The sequence below is a fragment of the Diospyros lotus genome, chromosome 13 (genome assembly GCF_014633365.1).
Source record: "Diospyros lotus cultivar Yz01 chromosome 13, ASM1463336v1, whole genome shotgun sequence".
NCBI lineage: Eukaryota > Viridiplantae > Streptophyta > Magnoliopsida > Ericales > Ebenaceae > Diospyros > Diospyros lotus.
The window spans coordinates 32,480,854-32,501,529 of record NC_068350.1 but is presented as its reverse complement, the minus strand read 5'-3'; the positions used below and the strand labels follow the sequence as shown (position 1 = coordinate 32,501,529).

Below are 20,676 nucleotides of genomic sequence, written 5' to 3'. Positions count from 1 at the left end.
TATTTAAATCAAATATAATAGTAGATATCGTAATAGTCTAAATTATCAAAATAATATAATAACAATAGTTTTATTTTATCTAAAATTCATGACAAATGTGTCGTCGACCACCGCTTACCCAAAATTTCTTGAATCAAATATTATAAATAAAAAATAATTTTTACAAACTAAAATATTGAGTACACGTTATTTTTCTTAGATAACGTTTGTTAAAATGAGTAAGATAAGATTGTATTAAGATAAAGTTGAGATATTTTTTAAACAAAAAAAAATGATCAAAATAAGATTTGGAAGTATTTTAAAATTTTTATCAAATTTATTATTAATTTTTTTAAAATATATTAGGACATATATGTTATTTTTTCTTCTTTATAAAATTTAATATATTTATTCGAAAGGAAGAGAGGTAAACATATTTAAAAAATGACAGATAAAAAATTATGTGATTTTTTTTTTAAGAGTCTTTGATAAGTTTAATAAATATATTAAAAATAATAAATATTTAAAATATTTTTTGTATTTTATTTTTTTAATTTATATATTAATTAACAAATACTAATTTAATAGGATGATAAAAATAAAGTATTTTGGGCATAATGGAGGACGGCGAAATGAAGCTCATTCAAGTCCACGCGGGAAGAATAACGAAGAAAACAGCAATACGACGTCGTCTGATGCCGATTTGTCTTGTCTCGTCTCGTCTTGTCGAGGGATCGTGGCTGGGCGGAGGAAATGGTAAACCGTCCCAACGCAACGATGATTTAAACTATCTATATGCTTCAGGAAGTTATTATACTAATCAGCATGACGTCAACGTCGAAGAGGCCGCCGGGCTGCATCTCTTCTCTTCTTCCTTTTTACAAGTAAGATTATGTATCGTTTTGAAATTTAATAAGGAAAAAAAAATGACTGTAATTTTTAAATTCACGAGCACTATTTGCCTGGCCCGAGCTAGCAAGATCTAGTTCTTGATGATGATAATGATGGCAACTGAGAGAGGATAATGATGGCAACTGAGAGAGGATGATGATGATGATGATGGCGATGATTACCATTGAGGATTGATTCGCTTCAAAGACAGGGGAAAATCAGTGCAAAAGAAACAAAGCCAAGCCACTCCTACACCCCCTGTCTCTCTTTCTTCTCTCTCTCTCTCTCTCTCTCTCTCTCTCTCTCTCGGTTGATATTTTTCAGGGCCGGTAATAATGCCATGTTCTTCTTCTTCATCCGCAACCACTTGAGGCACAAAGTGGTTGGTTGGTTGGTTCGTTCCCTGTCATAATTAATTATAAGCAAGCTGCCGGAAACTTCAACGCTGAATTCTCGGAGCAAGCGACAGAGTGGGTTCTCGTTCGTCTCCGTTGAGTTGTTGATTTGGGCATGGCCATGGCGGCCGGCAAGCTGCTCTTCTTCCTGGTGTGCTGTGCTGCCGGGATTCATGTTATCTCCTCTTCCACCGACCTTAACGATGGTAATTGAATGTGCATCAGATATGTTTGTTGTTATTGCTTCCAAGAGCAACTTCTTTTTGAGAGCGTCATTGAAATTCTAGTTGGAATTTATTAATTCTCACAAAAACTACATCCGGTTCCAGTAGATGGAAGGAAGTTTTCGGGTTTAATGCCAAGTTCATCTCTCTCTCTCTCTCTCTCTGAGGACTCAGGCCCTTCAACTATAATCCAAATGTTATAAAACTTTCAGATTTCAGTACTGTTTTTCAGGAAACTTCACCAGATCAAAAGTTGGGCCAATGGGGTAGCGGTAGGATTGTTCTATGACTAGTGATCATGTCATTAGATGCTCATTCTGGTAGTTGTTTTGGCCAAAAATCCTCTTTTAATTGATTTTTCGCATAATTTAATTGGATCTTAGCTGCCAAGAACTTGAACAAGGCTGCTAAATGCATGATCATGTTGATAGGAATTTTTGATAGAAAGGTCAGGGGCTTCACTTGTAGAGACTAACGGCTTCTTTGCAAAGCAAGGATAGGGTTATGTAGAAAAAACGGCCCTCCCTCAACCCTGCACAACGGAGCCTACTGCACTCAGGACTCCTTTTAAAATTGTTTATTCCTTTTCCTACAAGAAGAATTAGAAATAGTTGTAGACATATTTCACTTGGATCTTTTAGTAACTTCTGCTTTTACCCTGTCTGACACCCATCCAAGGGAGTCAACCAATTCTTTCCTATTTGTGATTTATGTAATAAGATTTTTCTAAGGTGCATTCTTGAATGGATTTCTGCAGCAAAAGAGGGCTCTAACTTTATTTATTTAAATTTTGTTTCACTTAACTTAAGTTAGCAACTGCACCTTTTAATTCTTGGTTCAATGCAAAGCCTAAAATGGTGGTGGTGCAGTTGCGGTACTCAGGTAGTTAAAGAACCAGTGGAGGAATGTTCCACCAAGCTGGTCACATTCTGATGATCCTTGTGGAGGATCCTGGGATGGGGTCACCTGCAACAATTCAAGGGTGACGGCATTGTGAGTTTTGCCTGTAATTTCACCTAATTGAAGAGATATATCTTTTAGTTGAGCTCATAATGATTTATTAGTTTCTTGGGTACCAAAGGTGAAATCCCTCACCCCGGGGGCCCCTCTCTGACTGCCCCACGCCACGAGAGAGGAGGTAAATCAGGTACACGGCGGCCATGGTCAATGGGAGGCCCAGTGCTGGCTGCCCACAAGGACCCCACGATTTATTAGTTTCTTTGTCTACATGTAATATGCATAGCCACTTTTATGAGCATCTTATCATTTTGTCAATGTTTGCAGGGGATTATCAACTATGGGACTCGTAGGTGGACTTAATGGTGATATTGGGGGGCTCACCGAGCTAACATCCTTGTGGGTATTCTTTCTTTCTTAAAGTTGTTGCAATTTGAAAGGAAAGAACACAAATAGAGAGAGAAAAATGTGCAGCACAAATGTGAGGAATAAGATGCATAAAAATCAAATAACTTCTGAAATTCTTACAGAATAAATAGAGGGAAAAAAATTTAAATTACTAAGATCATGGCTAGAAGTTATCCCATGACTAAGATCATGGTTAGAAGTTATCCCATGATCACAGTAAACAACTAACCACTTTCTAGAAAAGTGGAACTAACTTGACTTATTCAAATGCAAAGTAAAACAGAAACAAAACACTTGAAATCCAAATCAACATGCACTCCTAAACACGTCAACTAACACTCCTCTTTGTTTAGGAACTGCAAACACCAAGTTTAGCTCTTAAATCTTCAAATCGGCTAGTTGGCAAAGGTTTTGTGAACATGTCTGCCACTTGACATTCAAACTTGCAGTAGACTAGCTTCACTTCTCCAATTTGCTGTACTTCTTTTAGGAAGAAAAGCTTGATATTAAAGTGCTTTGTCTTCCCGTGAAACACTGGATTCCTTGAAATGGCTATGGCAGCCTAATTATCAACAAGAATCTCAGTGTTCTCCTTCTGCTTTAGGTTTAGATCAACCAGAATTTTCCTTAACCATAGAGCTTGATTTACAGCTGTTGTAGCAGCAATGAATTCAGCCTCTGCAGTTGATTGAACCACTATGTCCTGCTTCTTTGAGCACCAAGAGAATGCACCAGACCCAAGGAAGAAACAATATCCTGAAGTGCTCTTTAGATCATCTACAGAACCTCCCCAGTCACTGTCTAAATACCCTATCAGCTTGAATTCCTCACACTTCTCAAACTTAATTCCAAAATTATAGGTATTTTTGACATACCTTAACACCCTTTTAGCTGCTTTGAGATGCATTTCAGTAGAACAATGCATAAATCTTGACAAAATGCTTACTACATTCAAGATGTCAAGTCTGGTGGCTATAAGGTACATGAGGCAGCCAACCATGCTTCTAAACTGCACCTGATCTACTCCTTTTGTTCCATCATTCTTGCTTAGCTTTTCCTTAGCATTCATAGGAGTATTCATGCCCTTACATTCTTCAAGGTTGAATTTATTTAGAATCTCCTTAGCATACTTTTTCTGGCATATGAAGATTTCATGATCTTTTTGCCTGACTTCCATAACCAAAAAGAAAGCCATCAACCCCAGGTCTGTCATCTCAAAAAGCTCCCTCATTTCCTGTTTAAACTGCTAAATCATGCTCAAATTTCTCCTAGTCACCAGCAGGTCATCAACATATAGTAACACAACAAGAATCTCAGATTCAACCTTCTTTACATATAAAGTTGACTCTGACAAGCTTTTATAGAAGTTCAAGTTCTTCAAGTGCTCATCAATCCTGCTATACCAGGCTCAAGAAGCCTGTTTTAAACCATAAAGGGCTTTCTTTAGGAGATAAACCTTATCTTCTTCTCCCTTTTTTCACATAACCCTCAGGCTGATCAACATAAATCTCTTCCTCCAAATATCCATTTAAAAAAGCAGACTTAACATCAAGTTGATACACCTGCCAACCCATCTGTGCAGCAATAGCAAGAAGAAGTCTGATGATGTCCAACCTTGCAACTGGAGTAAATGTATTAGAATAGTCAACTCCAGGTATTTGTGCATACCCTTTCACCACAAGTCTTGCCTTGTACTTGTTAACTGTCCCATCTGCATTGAGCTTTGTTCTGAACACCCACTTAACCCCAATAACCTTTCTGTCTTGAGGTTTATCAACAAGCTTCCAGGTCTGGTTCTTTTCTATCATGAACAACTCCTCCTCCATTGCTGCTCTCCATTCCTTGCTTTGTTTGGCCTTATCATAGTTGGTAGGTTCACAAACAACTACATTGCACCTTTGATAAACATTAGTGAGTAGCCTGGTACCTCTCACAGGTCTATCATCCACAGCATCTTCATTATTCACCAAATTCTGATCTGTAGAAACAAAGTCAGTTAGCTTTAAATTCTGCCTCTCTTCTGCTTTGTCATTCCAATCCCACTCTTCTTCTTCAAAGAACTGAACATCTCGGTTTACAACTATCTTCTCATTCTGTGGTTGGAAGACTCTGTAGGCTTTGGATGTAGAGTTGTACCCAATAAAGACTCCAGGTAGTGCTCTTTCATCCAATTTATCCCTCTTGGCATGAGGCACATGAGTGAAACACAAGCTGTCAAACACTTTGAGATGGAGTAAACTTGGTTTATAACAATACCAAGCTTCAAAAGGTGTCACATCTCCCACTGCCCTTGAGAGAAGCTTGTTTTGCAGGTACACAGCTACATTTGCAGCTTCTACCCATAGTTTTGATTTTTCTCATGCAGCAAGAATCTAGTCATTTCCAGTATACATGTGTTCCTTCTCTCACTCACTCCATTTTGTTGTGGAGTGTATGGGGCTGTTAACTGATGATGTATGCCTGCATCTTCACAAAAATTGTTGAAGGCCTCAGAAGTATACTCTCTTCCATTATCAGACCTCAAAACCTAAATCTTCACCCCACTTTCATTCTCAACCTTAGCTTTGAACTTCCAAAATGCTTGTGCAACCTCTAACTTGTGCTTCAAAAAATAGATCCAGCACATTCTAGTTAAATCATCAATGAAAATATCATAATAAAGGCTGTCATTCAATGAAGGTGTTCTTTGAGGGCCAGCTATGTCTGTATGAACTAGCTGCAGCTTCTTAGTGACTCTCCAAGCTACTTTAGGAAAGGGTTTTCTGGATTGTTTTCCTGTTTGGCAAGCCTTACAAGATGGGACTTGATTTACAAGTTCTGGAAGTCCTATAGCTACTTCCTTTGACTTCATTTGCAATAGGCCTTTATAATTAAAATGCCCTAACCTCTTATGCCACAACTTAGAGATTTTACCCTTTACTAAAAAAGCAATTTGCTCCTCCTCCAATGGATTTAGAGCAAAGCTTTTTCCACTCATCTTTATTCTAAACAAAGTTTTCCCTACTACATCTTGAATTAGACAGGTTTTTCTCTCAAACAAAACTTTGTTTCCATTTTCAATCAACTGTCCCACATTTTGTAAGTTCTGATCTATTTCAGGTACATAAAGCACACCAGAAATTAACTTTGTACCAAGACAAGTTTGAATGGCTACAATACATTTTCCTCGTACTGCTATGTATTTTCCATCACCCACTCTGACCTTTGATGAGCTTGCCTTACCCAATTCAGTGAAGAGCTCTTTGTTGTGAGTCATGTGGTTAGTGCAGCCACTGTCTATCAACCAATTCTCACTTGAATTCATGCTGGAGAAGCCGGTTGCCACAAAGAGGTGATCTTCCTCCTCTTGATTAGCATCTTTGGCTTCTTCTTCATGTTGCTGAGTCTTAGATCTACAAATGATTGCTACATGCCCTTTCTGGTTGCACTTAGAGCACTTTGCATCTGGCCTTCTCCAGCATTTGAAGGTGGATGGCCTTTCCTATTGCAGTGATGACATGGAGGATAGGACTTCTTTTGAGTCTTCTTTTTGCCATTAGCATCAGCTTGTGTAGCATTGGTGGCACTGTTTTCAACATCATTTTTCTTGCCTTTCCACTTGCCTTTTGTTGTGCTTTAATGCTTGACAGTTAAGGCTCCTTCAACTTCAGTATCCTCCCTCATTTGCCTTCTCTACTATTGTGCTTGAAGAGCATTTAGCAATTCTACAAGAGTAATTTTTGACAAATCTTTAGTATTCTCAAGAGCAGCAGTAATTGATGCTTCATACCTCTCAGGGACTGAGACAAGAATCTTTTCTACAATCTTTGAGTCTTTAAATTCTGCTCCCAACAATCTAACTCTGTTTGCTATGCCCAGCAACTTGTCAGAATAATCCTTGATGGACTCAGACTCTCTCATCCTTTGAAGTTCAAATTCTCTAATTAAATTCAGAATTTTCATGCTCTTAATTCTCTCATCACCTGCATATTCACTCTTGAGATAGTCCCATATCTCTTTTGCTGATTTGAATGACATAATTCAAGTGAAAACTGTTGGTGACACTGCTGCAAATAGGCAAGCTTTTGCCTTTGATTTCCTGGTCTTCTTCTCCTTATGTGCTTTTATTTGTGCCACAGTAGGATTAGCAGAAAGTCCAGGTACCTCATAGTCCTCTTCCACTGCCTCCCAGAGATCTAGGGCCTCCAAATAGGTCTCCATGCGCACTATCCACATCTGGTAGTTGGTGCCATCAAACACCTGTGGAGCAATTGTAGTCAAGTTGGATTCAGACTCCATGGATACAAAGGTCCCTTAAAGAAAGAAGCTCTGATACCACTGTTGCAATTTGAAAGAAAAGAACACAGATAGAAAGAGAAAAATGTGTAGCACAAATGTGAGGAATAAGATGCATAAAAATCAAATAATTTCTGAAATCCTTACAGAATAAATAGAGGACAAAAAATTCAAATCACTAAGATCGTGGCTAGAAGTTATCCCATGACTAAGGTCATGGCTAGAAGTTATCCCATGATCACAGCAAACAACTAACCGCTTCCTAGAAAAGTGGAACAACTTGACTTATTCAAATGCAAAGTAAAACAGAAACAAAACACTTGAAATCCACATCAGCATGCACTAGTCCGTTAGTGTGCACCAGATTATTAAAGTAATGTATGGAACCCCTTCAATAGGTGAAAGTAGCATTGTTCATAAAGATCAGTATTAAAACTTGGAACCGCTGAATTTAACAACCGTTTTGCTGCAGGGATCTTTCCTTCAACCCGAAGCTCACGGGCTCCCTTTCTTCTCAGTTAGGTTATCTGCAAAAGCTGAACATATTGTAAGATTCAATCACCTGCTGTATTAATGCTTACCTTTCATCTTTTTTGAATTCATACTATGATTCATTGCTATATGCTTTCTTTGGCCTGTATACCTCATATTTATGGAAGTTGTTCTGCATTTATGTCATCCAGAATCCTGGCAGGATGTGGGTTCAGTGGCAATATCCCAAATGAATTGGGCAATCTTGTGGAGCTATCGTTTCTGTAAGAACTGCCAATTACTAAACAGCTTTGTAACTGGATATTACTAAGTTAATCTCCTATACTTAATCAGTTACTTCTTGCCTCTCCAGGGCTTTAAATTCAAACAACTTCACTGGTAAAATACCTGCTTCCTTGGGTAATCTCGCCAAGCTCTACTGGCTGGACATTGCAGAGAATAAGTTGACAGGACCCATTCCTGTTTCAACACCCAACAACCCAGGCTTAGATCTCCTAAAGAAGGCAAAGCACTTGTGAGTTCAAAATATAGTTTAGGGCTGGCCCATATTCATTGCACAACTTTCTATTGCACTTGGAATGTCCTGATTTTTATGTATTCGCAGTCATTTCAATAGAAACCAGCTCTCTGGAACAATCCCTCGCCAACTTTTTAGCTCTGATATGGTACTGATACACATGTAAGTTACTACATCCCTACCGGTGTGTTGCCCTCATCATCCTCCTACTCACGGCTGTTTTATGGCAATGATAGACTCTTTGATGGAAATAGACTAAGAGGGGAAATTCCAGACACATTAGGACTTGTACAGACGCTCGAGGTTCTGTAAGTGGAATCTGAAATCTATGACGGCCCGTCGTTTAATATTGTTCTGCCTTTTCTTTACAATGACCATCTTTTCCTGATTTTGGTTGCATGTCAATCCAACTTCCGGCAGTCGTCTAGACAGAAACATCCTGACTGGTGCTGTACCGAGGAACCTGAACAACCTGACAAAAGTTGTTGAATTGTGGGTATTATTTTTAAATTGAGTGCAATTAGAGCTTGTTTGTAAAGTTTGACTGATTGTCTACAATCTACTCCCTAATGATTGAATGTTTTATTGTAGGCACCTGGCATACAATAACCTGTCAGGCCCATTACCAAACCTGTCCGGAATGATCTCACTCAATTATGTGTAAGAAAAGAGCAACAGAATCAATGCAATACAATTTTTCCTGACCTACAAGCTGTGTACTTTAAATGATAACATTGCTATTTCTTGTTCTTGTAGGGACTTGAGCAACAATCCCTTTCTAAGCTCAGTAGCTCCAACTTGGTTCTATACTTTACAATTGCTCACCACTTTGTGAGTTTTAGCAAGTTAAAAAAAAAAAAGAAGAAGAAGAAGAAAGAAAAGGGAACTTCCTTGAACTAGTGATTTCTGATATAGAAGTTCTGTCTTAATGTCAGGGTCATAGAAAATGGTTCACTTCAAGGGCCTGTGCCAGAAAGCCTCTTCAGCTTGCCACAGATACAGCAAGTGTGAGTGTTTCTTATCTTAAAAGATAACGAAATGTTATTAAGATAGTCCGCAACAAAGAAGCAAGATAGAAGTGCCATTTAATTCTTTTGAACTCCTACAGGAAATTGAAGAACAATCAACTTAATGACACACTGAATATCGGCAATATCATTGGCCCACAATTGCAGCTTGTAGATATGCAGAACAACCAGATATCATCTGTGATGCTGGATATTAGTTATACAAAGACATTAATGTGAGAGTTCATGGATCCTAATTTCAAGCAGTCTATTCAATGAGAATTTTTGTCTAACCCCCAAAAATAACTATTATACCTGAAAATATATATTCCAGACTTATTGGAAACCCAGTGTGCAACAGCATTGCTCGGCCAAATAGAAATTACTGTCAGCTTCAACAGCCAACCTCAAGACCTTATTCTACCAGCCTGGCCAACTGTGGTGGCAAACCATGTTCGCATGGCCAGTCACTCAACCCTCAGAGCTGTGACTGTGCTTTTCCATATGAAGGGACAATGTATTTTAGAGGACCCTCCTTCAGAGAGTTGTCGAATGCTACTCTCTTACATGCTCTCGAAATGAGCCTGTGGGTGACATTGGGCCTTACTCCTGATTCAGTTTCTTTGCAGAAGCCCTTCTTTGATACTGGTGACTATCTTCTGCTGCACCTGCAGCTCTTTCCATCCACAGGACAATATTTTAATAGGTCAGAGATTCGGAGGCTGGGCTTTGCTCTCAGCCATCAAACTTATAAGCCTCCTCGGGAGTTTGGACCTTATTCTTTTATGCCCTCTTCTTACACTTTTCCAGGTAGCAAAAGTTGCCCTTTTTCTTAACTGATCATTAAGGGAGGATCTAGTTGGTTTCTAATTAATGTACTCATTCTATCCTCAACAGATCATAAGGGAAGTCCCATCAGCTCAAGCACAATTGTTGGGATAGCAATTGGATGTACCCTTTTGGTCCTGGCACTTGTTGGGCTAGGAGCATATGCTATTCGGCAAAAGAAACGTGCTGAAAAAGCAATAGAAATGAGCAAACCATTTGGTAATTCTTACAGTTAACTGAAATGAGCAAATGCCTGCCTTGAGTACATATTTTTAAGCACTGCAGCTGTTAAAAATTTCTTGGCTCATTTCTTCCTTCTGTCTTCCAGCATCATGGTCTCCAAGTGGAAAAGATAGTGGTGGTGCACCACAGTTAAAGGGAGCTAGATGGTTCTCCTATGATGAACTCAAGAAATGCACCAGTCATTTCTCTGAAAGCAATGAGATTGGATCCGGTGGCTACGGCAAGGTAAGTGATCAAATTTCAGGGCTGATGCATCCTAATAATCTTTCTAAAGTTACCACTTATTTATTTCCTACATTCTTTAGGTATACAGAGGCATGATCTCTGGAGGACAGATAGTCGCAATCAAAAGGGCACAGCAAGGTTCCATGCAAGGTGGGCTTGAGTTCAAGACTGAAATTGAGTTGCTTTCAAGAGTTCATCACAAGAATGTCGTTGGCCTTGATGGATTTTGCTTTGAACAAGGGGAACAGATGTTGGTTTACGAGTATATGCCCAATGGAACACTCAGAGAGAGCTTATCTGGTAAGCTAATTGCCAGGTCAAAATTTTATAATCTTGTTGAAACTGAATTGGTTCATGAGAAACAAGTATAATTGATGGAAAGTGTTGGGGACATGAAATCTATGATTTTTGTGGTAAGTTTATAATAACTGATTGATGAAGAGGAAAAATGACAGGCAACCTCCATGAGATAACATCATATTCTTCTAAATTTTACCTAGAAAGAAAAAAAAAATAACATCTCCTTCCTTAACCACTAATAAAAATAAGGAGCAATAATAACACTAATTTCCATTTAAGAATCAAATGAATTTCATTGCTCAAAGGGCGATGGAAATACATTGAATTTTCTTCCCCATTTCTACATTATTGCCTTCTATGTGAAAAGATATCCCCTCTACGGTTCTACTGGTCGGTCATCGGGGTTAGGTATGTACCCAAGGTTGTAGGTCATTTTTCCAAATTCTTTCTGTGCATTGACAAACTTTTTTGCCTTTTCCTTATGCTTCAGAGACATTTTGATCAATAAGCGGATTAGAATAGCATGGTGAAACCAATTCTTTTATGTTTTCCCACTTGAAAAACCCCCCTAACAGTAACATTTATAAAAAAAACTAAGCTCTAAGTATACCGTCAATCTTTTGTAATTGCCTACATGACATACACTGGGAATACTATCATTCCAGTAAATATTTGTTTAATTATGCTCTCAAGTTTCAAGCATATAAAACTTTCATAGCATAGGGAAGACTTAAATGCTCATCTTTGGTACCACTTAGCTCCAGAAAAGGGTGGAATTTAGTTGATAAACATTCAAAAAGATGAAAGGCAACAGAGAAGGATGTAACATAAATGCAATTGTTTATTGGTTTCTCTCATGATAAGCTTTTTTCGACCGAGAAAGATGATTGACAACCTCCATAATTTAGTGGAATTGCAAGAGTATGAATTCTCTTAGACTCACATTACATGTTCCATACTATATCACCGTAGAGAACAAAAACTGAACTACTCTTTAACTGGGTGTGCCAACAAAAAAAAATGAATTAGTTCATTAATTGGAGTCCCAAGCCATATTTTGCACAGGCCAAGGGTCCCATCATCGTCATCATCTTCTCTTCTCACATTGAAAAATCCCCAATAGTAGTTTTCCTACAGCAAAAGGACTTTACTCTGCTTGTTATGTTTTCCAGGGAGATCAGGCATTTATCTAGATTGGAAAAGGAGACTTCGTATTGCTCTTGGTTCAGCGAGAGGATTAGCTTATCTTCATGAGCTTGCAGATCCCCCAATCATTCATAGAGATGTCAAGTCCTCCAATATTTTGTTGGATGAAAATCTAACAGCAAAAGTTGCGGATTTTGGATTATCCAAGCTAGTTTCAGACAGTGGAAAAGGGCATGTTTCAACTCAAGTTAAAGGCACATTGGTAAGAATGGCAACCATAAAAAATTTCTCAATTTTAGGTGGTCTATTTTACGATGCCTAACTAACTATACTCACATATTTTACAAGCAAAACCATGACCTAGTTAACAAAATTACAATGAGAACTATCTTGGATTCCTTTTACACTATCATGCTTTGAATAGGAAGGATCAAAAAATTGTTTTTTTGGAAATTTACAATGGGTGAGCTGCTTAAGGCTTATCTTCGTTAATTAACTAATTGACTCTGTTCCAGCAAGTCAAGCTTAGGAATTTCACTATTGCTCTTACATCACTTGCTTAGCCTCAGAAGACATTTTTCTCCTTCATCGGCATGCACCATCTCCAGTTTGTTTGTGCACATGGCTACCTTAATTGGACAAGTATATAAGCCCATGTGTCCTATAACATCAGTTGCTGCTGACAGCTGTATAATCCCTGCATGTCCTGTTTCCTTAAAATCGATATGTTAGCAATAGGAGGAATTTTTTTTTAGTAAGCCTAAGACTTTCTTTCTTTAAATATGTTATTTGATTTGATAATAAATTTGAAGGTCCAAATCTCTTACTGACTGTATATTCCTCACATAATGTCCTTTTTCTGGAGAGAGAGAGAGAGAGAGTAATTATCAAATGTTAGGTGTGCCCCAGTCTAAATAGGTAAACTTGTGAGTAGTAAACCCTCTAGTTTTTTCACAAGAACTTGTGATGTTAACCCTTTTTTTTTTTGGGTAATGAACCAACCTTTTTGAAAATGGGAAATTTGGAAGTGACTTTTTACTATGTTACAAGATGTTGAATAATTTATATGGCACGTATTAGTTAATACTAAGACATTGTGTTGTGTTGACATTTTGATCCCCAACTAGATGTAGCTATAGAGGAACTGAGGAAGGGCCAAAACAGGATCCTGTCAGTTCGAATTCTGATGACAGTTATGGTTGAAGAGAAGGGATTTGGACAGCTTCTTTATAATTATCATTGAAAACCTTCCCACAATAACTGCCTACATTGACATTTCATAGTTTTTTAGAAGATAAAAAAGGTCATCCCCAATGCATGAGGCTCCCATGTTGTGAGGATTAGGAAAGGGTCATTTCATTTTTGCATGCATCTTTACCTTTGCAAATAGCCTATTTCCACATCTCAAACTCTTCAGTCGCAAAGAATAACCTTACAATTGCTACGAAGACTTGCTCTCATTCCACAATGGTTTATAAGATATTATTAATATTTTCATTGTTGCAATTTGGGGTAGGCGATCAGTTTTCTTTTAAAGATCATCAGTGACTGATATGAGGATTAACATATTGAATACAAAACCTTCTTTGTGATTCAGGTATTTGTTATAATAATTACATAGCATAGCAGAGTAGCAAGGGCTCTAGCCCGGAGCTTATACCTGAAATGCCAATACGTATCCTTGTTGCATAATAAAAGTGCCCATTTATATCCATGTTAAATTGGGAATGCCAATACTCACAAGTTTCCTTCCATCTAGATCTATTTCAATGAACATTTTTAACTTTTGTCAAGAGTGGCAGCTGGTCACAGACTTTATTTATAGATTTTAGTTATCTTTTTCTTGTTCATTTTATTCCGTTGTCCATTTCCAGTGGCTTCTGTTATTAGCCTTGCAGGTTTTCTAGCCAACTCTTCTAACTAAATTACCTTAATCTTTTTTTGTCAAAGATGCTTTGTGAACGAATACTTTAACCCTGTTGTTGATTACAGGGTTACCTAGATCCTGAATATTACATGACACAACAATTGACCGACAAGAGTGATGTATACAGCTTTGGTGTGGTGATGCTAGAACTAGTATCCGCAAAGCAACCAATCGAGAAGGGAAAATACATTGTTCGGGAGGTGAGAATGGCAATCAAAAAGAATGACCACGAGCATTATGGATTGAAGGAGTTGGTGGATCCAGCCATTAGAAACATGGGAAACCTTACAGGTTTCATCAGGTTTGTGGATTTGGCCATGCAGTGTGTGGAAGAATCAGCTTCAGACCGCCCAACGATGAGTGAAGTGGTGAAGTCACTCGAAATCATCCTGCAGAATGATGGTTTAAATACAAACTCAACATCTGCATCCTCATCTGCCACAGACTTTAACTCTACGAAAGGCGCTCCTAGACACCCTTACAACGATCCCTTGCCTTGAAAGGATGCCTCTGAAATCATCCCTTGCCTCGCAGCCGCCATTATCGTACCCGAACCCCAAGGTTCGAGAGCGTCAGTTTCCCTAAGTCCCTGAGTTCGGGATGCTTCCAAAGCCCCTGAACCCTAGGGTTTGGGAGCGTCTGAATGGACCGAAACCCAAGGTTCTAGTGCAATAATGGCGGTTGCGAGGAACACCTACAGGAGAAAGAGAGATAGAGGAGGGAAGTGGGTTTGGTGGGAGTGACGCCAACAAGAGGGAGAAAGAGGGGGGGGGGGGAGTGGGTTCTGTGGGAGCGACGCCATCGAGAGAGAGAGGGGGGAAAGTGGGTTCTATGGGAGCGACGCCAACAAGAGAGAGAGAGGGGGGGGAAAGTGGGTGCGATGCTAGATGAGAGGTGGGAGCTGATGGTGGCTGCCAGTAGGAGGAGCTTAGGCCGTCGGCGATGATGGTTGGCCATGACGGGCGACGAAAGTGGAATGGCTATGTATAAGAGTATTTTTGAAAAATAATTATGTAATTGTAAAAGGTGGATGTGGAGAACAAGAAATGTGGTTGCAAATAGAATTTTTCTATTTTTATAAAAATGGTTTTTTTTTTTAATAAAAATCGGTTTAATGTTTAGCTAAATTATTTAAAAATATTTTTGGTATGTGTTTTGGCTAGAGATTAAAAAAAATAATTTTAATGATCAATGATAATTTGATTATGATTATAGTATTTTTAATTTTTTATTATAATTTAAAAAATAGATAAACTGTCAATGATTGTTTGGTTTGAATTCCTCCTGTATTAACTTCTGTTTCGAGAAAATTATTAATTTTTTTAATATGGAATCTAAATAATTAATGAATTAAAATTTATATATTTGACTTTATTAAAATTAAAATTAAAAAATAATAATGGAAAGCTGAGTCAAGCCAACGTATCAGGAGGGCTGAAGTTGGTGGTGGCAATCTTGTGTCAATTTTAGAAGGCAAGTTTGTTTATTGGCAATGATTCCCCCCTAAAACGTTGTTTAGATTAATCATTAATTCAATTGTTTATGTAGGAATTTTGAATAAATAGTAAAATGGTATGTAAAATACCCGAATCACAGTGGAATACTCAAATTTGATTTGCCTAACAATCGTAAAAAAAAACTATAAAAACTTTCTCATCCGTTCACCCCTTATCCGTCCAAGACTCGAATGGTGATGCCGAAGACAGTATATGAGCGATTAGAAATTGATTCTGATTGTCGTTATTTTTCCATTAGACTCTATGTCTATTTATAGATATCACAAAGATACAGATAGACTAGCTTTATAGGAACTTAGAATCTAATTCAAATTCCAATTTCTTATCCCATTATATTGTTAAAATTCAAATGTTAATGAATTTGAATTTGATTCAAATTCATAATAATTGTCTTATCATTAGGAAACTTATCCCAATGTAACCATAATTCTAACAATCTCTCACTCGGATACATGGGATAATACTCAACTCATCTTCTCATACAGGACGTCAAAGGGTGCGACTTTGATGACAATGATAAAAGTACTATATCAAACAATCACCAATGCCAACATAGTACTGTTGCAAAAAGAAATAAACAAGGGCAATACCATCTATGCCTTAGATAATAAATAACACATCTATCAAATGCTTCAAATCTCTCAAGAGTAACTCTGAACTACATTTGATCATCAATCGAAGTTCTTACACTCATAATCATCACACAGATGATCCTCTGGATTATAAGTTGCAAAATTTACATGATGTGGTATAAATTATCTTTCCCAAAATTCGAAACAATCCATCTCTTGGTTCAACCAATTGCCCAGACATGGCCCGCCTAGCTGCTTTCTTGCTGACCAATTGGATAACATGCTAAAGTAGTGTAATTGAACCTCAACTTCATGAAACAATTTTAGGTCAGAAGGCATATGTGAATAGGGTCCCACGCAGTGACAGAGAGAGAACAATCTTGTCACTTCCCTATAGCGGTCGTACAAGCGCATGCTGTATGATGTGCATGCTACGGTGGAGCTCCCACTAATCAGGGATGTCACACTTAAAACACCGTACAAATATCGGCCCAATCACCACATAGGCACTAGCCTGAGTCACTCAACTTATGAGTACTCACATCCTGCTATTTTTAGACTTAATATGGAATTCATAATATATTCATATTCGACTTCTTCAAATAAGTCTCATCTTAGTCGTACTAAGGCGACAATGACAACCTTGGATACCCCTCATGTATCAAGGCACTTACACTGACCACATAAGTCCAAGAGTAAGTTGTCTCATCCTGCACACCACACAAGTGTCAGGGTGATCGTTCGCGTGAGAGGACCGATCCAAGCCTGGTGACATTCACGAACATGTGCAATTATTTCCATGTTTTCCTTATCAACAACACAATGTCATATAATGAAAACAAAAAGAAGATAACAAATATCCATCAATATAAATCAATATGAATGTCGTAAACAGTGATCAAATGTAAAACTCAAATTCTACGTAATCCCATACGCCTCACATGGGATTCAAATACGTTCCTACTAAGTGGCTTTGTCAATGGGTCAGCCAACATTTTAGCGCTAGGAATATAAGTTAAAATCACTTCTTTGTCCCTGATCAATCCTCTAATGTAGTGATATTGTCTTCTTATGTGCTTTCCTCTATCATGGAATTTGGGATCATGTGCGAACTGCATCGCAGCCGTGTTATCGATCCGAACTTCGACAGGTTCGTCAGCTTGAGCTATTACCCCGAGCTCTTGAAGGAAAGCACTAAGCCAAGATGCATGTCTTCCAGCTTCTGAGCTAGCCACATACTCTACTTCCATGGTCGACTGAGCAACACAATCTTGCTTCTTGCTTCGCCAAGAAATAGAACCTCCATCAAGAGTGAAAACATATGCTGATGTGGAGACACTATCATCTTTATCTCCGCCAAAATCAACATCAGTGTAACCATGTACTTTCATATCTCCACCTTGGAAAGCTAAAGTATAATCATAAGTACCACGTAGAAACCTCATGATTCTCTTGACAACTCTCCAATGTATCTCACCAAGATTACTTTGGTATCTGCTTACTAGCCCAACGGCGAAACAGATATCAAGACGAGTACACTTCATAAGATACATGAGACTCCCAACAGCACTAGCGTATGGTTTCTTTTCTATTAGTTTCCTTTCTTCCTCTGTTTTAGGGCACTGACTAGTACTCAAGGTGTAACCCTTATCAACTGGAGTATCAACAGGCTTTGAGCTATCCATATTAAACCGTTTAAGGATCCTACGAAGGTAAGTTTCTTAAGACAAACTCAAAAGCCTCCTTGAGCGATCCCTCGAGATCTTAACTCCGAGGATATAACTCGCTTCCCCTAAATCCTTTATCTTAAAGACAGAGGATAGCCATTCCTTAATGGTGTTGATCATCTCCAAGTTGTTTCCAACCAATAAGATATCATCTACATATAAGGACAAAATCAAGAACCCATCTTTTGTCCGTTGGATATACACACAATGGTCTTTCTCCATCATGGTCAAACCAATAGAGGTGAAGGCTTCATGAAACCGTAGATACCATTGTTTAGACGACTGCTTGAGACCATATATGGATCGTTTGAGACGGCACACTTTGCCCTCTTGCCCTTCAGTAACAAAACTAATGGATTGATCCATATATATCTCCTCGTCTAGTTCTTCATTGAGAAATGTTGTCTTGACATCCATCTGGTGTAGCTCAAGATCTAAATGAGCGACGATGGCTAGAATCACGCAGATAGAGTCAAATCTCATCACTGGAAAAAATGTCTCTAAGAAATCTACACCCTCCATTTGGGTGTAGCCCTTCGCGACCAGTCGGGCTTTATACTTGTCAATCGATCCATCAGATCGGCATTTGATTTTCAAGACCCACTTGTTACCAATCTCCTTTCTATTTGGTGGAAGATCAACATGTTCTCACACCTTGTTCTTATCCATCGAGTCCATTTCCTCCTTCATAGCGATCAATCATTGATCTCGGTTTGGGGAGGTTAAGACTTCTTCATAAGAAGTCGGCTCACTATCATCCGACATGGCACATAAAAGTACCCTTCCCTCAATATCATCGAAATGACGACGAGGGATAAGCCCACGCTAGCTGCGTCGAATTACTTGAGTCTCCGAAGTACTGTCTATGGGTTCACTCCCACTAATTGTAGGAATTCTCCCATTGACAAAAGGCATTTCCTCTTGTAACTCATACAATTGGGAGTCCTTATCAACCTCACCAATTCTTGGGAACTCATCCTCAAGAAACTCTACATCCCGAGATTCTATCTCAGTCAAACCCCCACTAGGATGTTCACCATACATGATCTATCCTTTTGAACTCGCAGGATACTGAATGAGCACCTTCTTGCTGGCTCTTGGTCCAAGTTTTCCATACTTGTGGGACAAGCTATGAACATATCTAGCTGATCCCCAAGACCGCAAGTGATCCAAGTTTGGATTTCTACCGGTCCATAACTCATAAGGGGTAAAAGGCACAGACTTGCTTGGAACACGGTTAAGAATGTAGGCTACAGTTAACAACGCATCTCCCCAGAAACTAATCAGGAGATTCGCCTGCGCCAACATCGATCTAACCATTTCCAACAAAGTCCTATTCCGGCGTTCTGCAACACCATTTTGTTACGGAGTGCCAGGAATTGTTAGGTGTCAAACTATACCTTTTTCCTCACATAGACTTCTAAACTGATCAGAAAGATATTCACGACCTCTATTGGTTTGAAGAGTTTTTAAGCTCTTATCCATCTGATTTTCAACCTCATGCACAAAACGTCTAAAGCTTCTGACTTGTGAGAAATCAGATACACATAACCGAAACGTGAATAATCGTCTATGAAGGTAATAAAGTATGATGCACCGTGACATACCCTCACATTCATAGGACCGCATATGTCGGAGTGAACTAACTCCAAAGGACAAGATGCACAGGAAGCCTTACCAAAAGGTTTCCTCTTGGCCTTACCGGCAAAGCAAGGCTCACACACAGTAAGTCTCACTTTACTGAAAGATCCCAATAGACCTTCTCTCGCCAACCTTGCCATCCTTTCTTGGCCCACATGGCCAAGTCTTTTGTGCCATAAATCATAATCAACATTTACGATAGAAGAAAAAGAAGAAACTAAAGCAATAGAATGGTTATCATAAACATAATCCAAATTAAGTTTGAAAAAATCATCTACTAAGAAACCACCACCAAAGAATGTATCATCAAAATAGATGTTCACGCTAGTATCATAGAAAAGAAAAGAATAACCTTGTCCTAATAAACATGCTACCGATAATAGATTACACCAGACTCCAAGAGTATACATAACGTCCTTCAGGAGTAGAATCTTGTCATTCTTCATCTTGAGTTGGAACGAACCAACCCCAAGAACTTCTTCTTGTGTGCCATTCCCAAGCGTGACGTACTGAGTTCCCGCTGGCACCCGGTGGTAATCCACAAACCCTTCTTTCTCAACACTTATGTGTCGTGTTGCTCTTGTATCCACAATCCACTCAGGACGTGAGTATGCAACTAATGCATGCAAGAAAACATGAATCAAATGGGAATAAGAAGAGAAATATACCTTCTTCGGCTCTGAACAATCCCGAGCGAAATGACCCTTCTTCTTACAATTATAACATTTCAATTTAGACAAATCTTTCTTTCCACGTGTCCCTCTTTTGGCCTTCTTGCTCTTGCCAATATTAGGTGTAGGCCCTGACGCCTTCGATCCTTGTCTCTTGCATTTGGGCTCGAAGCCCTCACGTCTGTCGACCTTGGCTACAAAAGCTGCCGCACTGTTTGCTTTAACATGCTCCACCTCAAGCTCCAAGTGACGTGAAATATCATCAAAAGTTTTGATATTTTCACTGTGTGTCATAAGGAGCTTCATCTGAGACCACTCAGGGTCAGGCAAGGATTTGATCACCCCTAGGAGTTGCTGCTCATCAATAAGCGCTACTCCTGCACTCTGAAGATCTCTGATAAGTGAACCCATCACTCTCAAATGCTCAGCCATGCTGTGCCTCAGGTCTTTGACATACTGTTGAAATTTTAATTGTAAAGCACAAAGCTTTGTTGCAGATATCTGACTAAAAGTGATCTTCAACTTTTGCCACATTTCCATGGTAGGCAAGACTCAAACTGGCCCATGAGATCGACCCGCATGCTAACAAGCATCCCAAGACGGGCATAACAGTCGCTATTTGTCATAGGCTCGCTGTGTCGCCGAGGAAACATTTTCCCCTTGCGGCACGGGATGTGAAGTCTCCAAAACGTCTCATACTTTCTCCATCTGAAGTAGATACTGAATCTGCTTCT

The 20,676-nt window shown here is 38.8% G+C and overlaps 2 protein-coding genes across 3 annotated transcripts in view; both read left to right on the top strand.

Moving 5' to 3' along the window:
* The first annotated feature begins 991 nt into the window (after nucleotides 1-991).
* LOC127788368 (leucine-rich repeat receptor protein kinase HPCA1) overlaps nucleotides 992-20,676 on the top strand; it is a 54,830-nt gene continuing 35,145 nt past the window's right edge. Inside the window, exon 1 of one of the 2 annotated variants that reach the window (XM_052316555.1) lies at nucleotides 992-1,272. Coding sequence is in view for 1 of the 2 variants with exons in the window: in XM_052316553.1 (XP_052172513.1) it covers nucleotides 1,381-1,471 (91 nt within the window). In the remaining variant the exon portion in view is untranslated. Of the gene's footprint in view, nucleotides 1,472-20,676 lie in introns of both variants that reach the window. The other variant, XM_052316553.1, reaches the window with a different exon arrangement.
* LOC127788369 (leucine-rich repeat receptor protein kinase HPCA1-like) lies at nucleotides 13,573-14,470 on the top strand. The gene has a single exon (XM_052316556.1). It carries the CDS (start codon nucleotides 13,904-13,906, stop codon nucleotides 14,312-14,314), a length of 411 nt encoding a protein of 136 aa, XP_052172516.1. The 5' UTR covers nucleotides 13,573-13,903; the 3' UTR covers nucleotides 14,315-14,470.

Bases quoted from the DNA above. Each gene is read 5' to 3' on its own strand.
- LOC127788369 (XM_052316556.1), top strand. From the start codon at position 13,904: ATGACACAACAATTGACCGACAAGAGTGATGTATACAGCTTTGGTGTG.